Here is a 7702-nt window from a genome sequence, read left to right on the forward strand (position 1 = left end):
GTTGCCCACATAACGTAATATAATTTCAAGGGAATAAAAATTAATGCTATTGTATTGTTATCAATTTATAAACTGACAATTGAATTAACAATCATGTGGCTGAAACCAAGGCCAGGTGACCGTTTGATAGGCGCAAATATTCACTGCTGAATGATATGCGCCGTATAAAACAAAAACAACAGCAACAGATTTAGATATAGGCATGATAGGTAGTGGTGAATGAAGTACATCCACATTGTCCAATTCAACAATACAGTTATTTGTGATTTGTTTTTTTCACAAGTATACTTTCTGTACATTATATGTCACTGATAAACGAACCTCAAGGAACAACTTTCACTTTCCTTACACAGCAGTATACCATGGCAGAATTACTGCGGATGCTTGTCCTACTAGGAGAAAAAGCAGGGAACCTGGCCCGCATCATCAGAGCAGAGAAGGCTCTCTTTGAGTTGCTGGTTGAGGAGAAAACTGGAGAAGCCAAGAACAAGCGATTCATCCAGGATTTCAAGACGCTCGGTGATGTCCTCATTCAAGAGATGATCAGACATGACGTAGGAGAAAAGGTTGGTTTGTATCTGAACAGCCTCCCTATAAATATAATGAACTAGTACATGATCACATATACATGTAAGGAATGAATGAAGAAGAATCCATTCAGAAAAGGGGAACAACATCAATTTGAAGGAAACATATTATTATTGGCCCAAATTCACCAACGTGATTTGAATCTGTGGTCTAAAACCATGATTTATGCAAATTTTGAGCATTGATGCTAAAGTCAGTGCATAAATAGGTAGAAGGAGTCAATCATTAATGCACACTTTCCTATTAAAATGGGAGCTGAATTAATGCTTCTTAAGTATAAAAGGAAGCAGCATTTATTATAATAGCCAGCTGTTTATGTGAATTTATTTACATAAAATGTAAACAGTGGAGATGTAACCTTTATTAACAATCATGGATTAAGTGTTCTCTTCTAAAATTATGTTTGGACTCGTTTTGATTCTATTCACTATTATACATGTATAGCATAATTTATGTATGAAATCTGCATCAATCACCTAGGTCATTCTGTGCCATTTGGGGTCCATGGTGTTAAAGATAATACAGTATCCCACCTGTCCAGTTAATTCAGATATGAAGTCTAAGGTCTGGTTTCATAAAGACTTGTTTAACAAATGCACAATTTCTATAACATGTTTTATACTATCATCCAATCAAACTGAAGATTATTGCATACTTGTTATTGTGACCCTTTTTTCAAGCCTTTGAGGCCTTTTGGAATACCTTTTTCTTTCATTATTTTTTTTAAATCTCATCTTAATGTTTTATGATTTATTTGTATACATGTTTTTGTATGTTTTTATATGTATATATTATTGAAAGAAATAAATGAGAGTATTATTACTCTCCCTCAATACAATGCATTACATGTTTTATGAAACAGGCCCCTGATAATTTGAATTGAAATAAGGGAGTAAAGTTATTCAGAGATTTCCCTATTATGTTCAATCTTTTTGTATTTTTTTTTGGGGGGGATGATATGCTCTGAAATACATTCTTTCATTTTGAAAAGTACAATGGAAAAACACAATATTCCTCCATTGGTGTAAATTGTATAAAAATCTATAGATTTTTATACAGATTTTTAATGAGATATCAACTTAAGAACATTACAAAATTTCAAATGAAACAATACTTGAATGATGCAAGAAATTGGAGTCGAATGTGTGAATCAGTTTGGTTGGATGCAGTCTAACAAGAGATCTCAATAGTTGAGAATTGTACACGAATCCAGCACTTGAAAGTATGATATATATTGAACCAGGTTTGTGAATCAATTATTTGTTAGCTAAAACCTTTGAAATATCAATAGTTCAGAACTTTGTGCACATATCCGGTGCTTGAAAGTATGAAAAATATAAATTTTATTAACATATTCTTCTTTCAGTTCCCCGGTATGAGAGACCACATCTTTGGGGAAGAGAGCAACATGTTTACCAACACTGCCGGCGAGAGCGTTGAGGTCTCCATCCAACCAACTCCCGAGGAGACCAAATTTCTGCTTACCAGAGTCCTTGATGAGAACCAAAAAGCTGCGGCTCTGCTCGCCGAGGCCTTGCACGCGACCCTTGACACCAAGCTGGATTCTGCGTTACTAGATTTGACCTTTGACCTTGATGTTGAGAAGATGGGAATTTGGATTGATCCCATAGGTAAAGTTCTAGTTCTCGACATATGAAGGGGGTTTCGGAAGTCAAGCGATTGCAAATCAATTCAAGGCCCTAAAATGAGTCTCGATTGTTCTAAATATAAATCCTGAAATCAATTTCGGAATTAGTTGCAAAGTTGCTATTGTCTTCGCTGGTCTGTTATTTTTTGGCAACTAAAAATTAATAAATATGTTGTAGTTGAAATAGATCTACCAAATACAAGTTTTTCCCATTGAATTTGTTATCAATCGCAAACTATTTTGGAATTAAATTCAAAAGTTGCTATTGATTGCTGATCTGGTTTTGCAACAAAATGTATAAATTGACATGCTGTTGTTGAAATCATTCTTTCAAATGTAAATAATATTTCCATTGAAATTGCAATGAATTGTTAATAAGTTTCTTGTCACTTACTAAAGTTTTGTAATTGCAACCTTCTTTTTGGTGGACATGCATCCAAATTAAGAAATTCCAATTTGATTATTAAATCATTTTTGTATATTTCATACAGATAGCACATCAGAGTATATCAAGGGTATTGAGGATGCAGAGCCAGAGAATGGTGTGTATCACTGTGGCCTTCAATGTGCTGTAATCTTGATAGGTGCCTTTCACCGTGAGACAGGATCACCAGTCTTAGGGGTTGTCAATCAACCTTTTGCTAGACAGGACCCAGAAACAAAGAGGTAAATTGGATTTCTTTCGGGGGTAAGATGTTTGGGCTTATATTCACTGGGGATGTGTTCAATGTTGGTAACTGAATATTCAGGCTAACTGAATACTTCTTATTGATGATTAATCTGTTCATTAAAAGTTTGCTTTTAGCATTACAATAGGACACCAAAAAGCCCCCAGAAGATAGCTATTAGTCATCTACACTGATGAAAGTATGTGTGTGTTGCAACTGAAACATTGTATTAAAAAAAACTACTTTATTACCTTAAAAAAAAAGATTTACAAAAATTTCCATACAATGTTCTATCTAGATGTTGGTTCCTTATGTTATGTTTATAACAGATGGATTCTTTGGTTTAAAGCTATGAAGTGTCTTTCATCTACTGTAACTAAACAGAGTTATATAACGTAGCATTTAGAGATAAGAAGCATTATAATTTGATTTCCCCTGTAACCTCCTTTCAGTTGGACAGGCCAAACTTTCTGGGGTGTAAGCCACGGGGACATCCACTGCAACTCAATCACCTCATCTCAGGTCAGCTTAAACACCCCTACAACTCGCAATGGACTTACCTTCGTAATGAGTTCAAGCGAAGATGCCCAAACAAAGGACGCTCTATCTTCCCTCGGAAGAGTCCACTTTGCCAGTGGGGCAGGGTACAAAATCCTGTGTGTGATCGAGGGACACGTTGATGCCTATATTCTCACCAAAGGAAGTACTTTCAAATGGGACACGTGCGGACCTCAAGCCATTTTGAAGTCCTTCGGGGGAGGCATTGTCAACATCCGAAGGTGGAAGTCGTTGAGTAATGACGCAGAGAACAGGAATTTTCTAGCTAGTGCCAGTTTGGAGTATCACAAACCGGATCCAGAGGTAAGGGACTCGTTGGGTGAGAAGTGGAGCAACTCCGGAGGTATAATAGCCTACAGGAATCCAGATGTGCTGGAGAAGATCCATGGTGCCTTGCAGATATGAAGCCCTCAGAAGAGATTAGGGCTTCATTCCACAAATGATTGTGATTCATTTTTTCATGCAACTATGGAAAGCCAGTGACACTGTCATAAAATATGTTTCTTCAAATTGTGTAATTAGGACAAACATTTTTGCTCTTATCACTGCTTTTACTATTTAAGACAGATCCAGTTGATTGCAATTATGGAAAGCCAGGGATGTCCTAATCTAGAATGTATGCCAATTGAAAGAGATTTCATATAACAAACACTTGATCCTTTGGTTATCATTAAAAACAAAAAATCTCATTAATCTGAAGAGGAGCCTGTGATTCTGCCCTCTCTGAATGTGACTAACACATGGCTTTCCATAGTTGACAGTGATTAGATGTGTCATTAATTCATGACATACTGCATTTTGTGCCTCACTTGAAATTTTGCAAAAGAGCATTGCACTCATAGACTATTTACAAAGCACAATAGGGTCATGTAAGACAAAGCTGATCCTACGACTGATTTTTACAATTGATTGTACACTTTAGTGAATGCAATCAATCATAAAATTATGTCCTTATAATCAAAGGCTGATATTTGTGTTACTGACCATAGATTTCAATAAAGCAGGCTTGCCAAATGCCTTCATTTTTCCATTGAAACTTGCCTCTTTATGGAAAAGAAATTTGATTTTAACTTTGAAAATCCTGTTTTGATATTCTCATGAAAATCTGTCTCTAATTTGAATAGGAAATAAAAATCTTCCTATTATAAAATTATATTTATTCTTAGAAAAAATAGATACATATTAGCAAAATTAATCGAATACATGCCCTTGATGGCTTTTTAAATATCTGATCCCTTAATTGCTTTCAAATTGATTCCAAAGAGATTATAATCTTTGAAATTTCATACATCTGTAGTATTTCAGTGTGCTCAATAGAATTTTCCAAATAACATTTTGATTTTTATATTCCATTTTAACTCTAGATGCATTCCAAAGTGCTAGTATATGTATGTGTATGTAGAATTTTCAGTCAACTCATTTTATTTTTTATTTTGTACAGTAGATGTATAGCGTGATTTGGCTGTTGTACCCATTATGAAATGTTATGATTTAATTTATTAATCAATATCCTTGTAATGAATGATCAGAAAACTTGTAAAAAACGGAATTCATCCATTCATGCAGTCCAATAAAAGAAAACAATATATTGGATTCAAGGTAAGGCAATAAATTGTAAAATTTAAAATTGAAAAATAAATACATGTAACTGTCATTGCATTGTTAAGATATTTTTAATATATTTATTATACATAATGAAGAAAGTTATGATACCATTTTTATACCTTTGAAATTGACATTAAATATCATTTTTAATGTGATGTACCTGTCAAGTCTTGAGGGTTGGGGTTACTCCTATGGGGGAAAAAATAAAGGACATTGATAAGGAGGTAAACTAATATCAATGAGAATAATAAGTCTGTTCACGGTTGTAAACTGCGCACGAGCAGTAAAAGGTCATTTGAGATAAACCATGAAGGTGGTTTTCAAATTCACTGACATAGGCATTTGTGATTTCATGATCATTCATGTATTCCTTTTTAAATATTCTTTTCATTACGTCCAAGCTGAAGAGTAACAATGTCTTCGTAATCACTGGTACATGTATTTGTCAGTAGACCAAACAATAGTAAAATGTGCCAAAAGCAGACAATTAAACAAACAGATTTCCAAACTTTCCCCCTGATGTACTATTCTAGTCACCTGGTCTATACAATTCCTTTCGTTCTTAGAGTTTGAATGCTTTGCCGGGAAAGCTTGCGCAACAACTTCATTTGAAAATGTTAGTGCTCATCCGAATGAAAACTTGCAATGGTCATTTGAGAAAAGTTGATCATGAGCTAACCTTTAAGTGGCTTATTGATATTGCAATGCAGGTTACTCTGTCTATTATGGAGGGTCGACTTTAGCAGAGTTTACTATATTTTTTTGAGCATGCAATAATATTTATCTTTAAAAATGCTTATTCACTCACACTTCAACACACCTTGCTTTGACATTTATACCTCAAATGCTGCTTGGAAACCAAGGAGTTGATTCCTAGCAACTAGAATATTTAAAATACAAAGTGATGAAGAGTTTCGATTTTTCAATTTTTATTTCAGGCCATCTTCGGAAACTAATTTATTGACTGAGACTCTATTTTTAGTATTCTTCAACACTAAAAAGTTGGTAATAATAAATTTTATTCTATTTAATATTTCTCAGTTTTATTATTTTTGGGGAGAGAAATCAAATAGGAATTGTATTCCTTGGGTATATTACCTTAAAGATTGTATGTCATCATCATATAGAACAATGGCTATTGCTATATACCATCACCTTTTTGTTCTTATCCTGCTGAAATCAATTTTAATAGTATTCAAATTTAAAAATCATGGTTAAATTAAGAATTGTTAGAAATGTGTTTGTAATAGAAAGAAATGAGTCATGGTTTATTATAACAAAACACAAAGATGTTGATCCAGTATTGACATTTGTAATAACTAGTGATGCCTTTGAAATATGTGAGGGATGTTGGAAACAATCAAACATTCTGTGTCCATTTTCATGGCATAATTATTTATCTCCTCATGATAGAAAAAATGCCTTAAGGAAAATAATCAGTAGAATCCTTAAAGTGATTTCATCTCTGAGAGTGCAGGAGAAGAGAATACAAAAATGCATTGATTTTCTTATCATTATAGCTGTGTGTGATGAAGTACTGTACCTTTTCAGTTTGCAAATATAGTCATGTTTTTAATAATTGTGTTTTTATTGTTATTTAAGAAGTAAAATACACCAAAATAGTGTATTGAATCTCAGGAGCTACCTAGCTGAGTTAACTTTTAATATGCTAATCATGGTTCATTTTAATTCCCAGCTTTGAAATGCACCGTTTGCATGTAGAATACTACAGTGTACATGAATATTTAAAATGTGTGTTATGAATGCATGCAGGACATGCATAGAGTTGTTCTCAAAATATACATTACATTGTACAGCTGTGAAATGTGTATTTTTATCCAAAATTTATTTATTTTTAGTGGAATATTTTTTGAATTACATTATGTATCTGCATATTTCAGTCAGAAGTAAGTAAATTGTGTGCAAAATATTTTCCCTCTTTGTAGCCTAGATCAGATTGCAGATAACTTTATAAGGAGTAGTACTTGTCAAGCAACTTGGTTTTAATCATAATAGCACCGGTAAGCAAGGGCAGAAATCTCTCCCCAAAGGTAGGGGGACCAGGGGCTGGACAATTTTACAAGCAAAAAAAAAAAAGCTTATCACTCCAAAAGTAAGGTCATCTCGTCCAAAATACATGTTTTAATTCGATTTTGAATGATGTATTTCTTTCCATCATAAGAGACCAAAAATAGTAGGGGGGACATTTGATATTGTGTCCCCCCCCCCTACTATTTTGGGTAGGGGGGGGACGCGTCCCCCTGGGATTTCCGCCAATGCCGGTAAGTATATTATTTTGTATAAGAAATGAGGTATGTGTATGAATAATTTGAGTTATCACAAATATTTATTTATTATAAATTAACACATTAAAGTAGCCCATAATTTCAGTTGGGAGATGTCAGGAGACACTTACCTTTTTCTTGATCAAGACAATCTGTCTTTCAGAGTAGAAAAGTAGAACTTAGATAACACATCACACAGTGTCTATCTATATTGCACGGTACAGATAGCATCTATGATGAGTGGGGAATACATAGCTGTAAAGTGCTTTGGAATGTTTTAAATATGAAATTTGAATATTATCATCGTCACAGTTATTATTGTCATTGCTGGAAGTGTGCACTTTAAGTAA

At 33.9% G+C, this 7702-nt stretch overlaps 1 protein-coding gene across 1 annotated transcript; it reads left to right on the top strand.

Annotated features, from left to right (window-relative positions):
- Window positions 1-356: 356 nt before the first annotated feature.
- LOC129274581 (inositol polyphosphate 1-phosphatase-like) lies at window positions 357-7702 on the top strand. The gene is made up of 4 exons (XM_064108309.1): window positions 357-566; window positions 1955-2219; window positions 2728-2902; window positions 3357-7702. Exons 1-4 carry the CDS (start codon window positions 363-365, stop codon window positions 3865-3867), a joined length of 1155 nt encoding a protein of 384 aa, XP_063964379.1. The 5' UTR covers window positions 357-362; the 3' UTR covers window positions 3868-7702.

Source organism: Lytechinus pictus, chromosome 13 (assembly GCF_037042905.1).
Source record: "Lytechinus pictus isolate F3 Inbred chromosome 13, Lp3.0, whole genome shotgun sequence".
Taxonomy (NCBI): domain Eukaryota; kingdom Metazoa; phylum Echinodermata; class Echinoidea; order Temnopleuroida; family Toxopneustidae; genus Lytechinus; species Lytechinus pictus.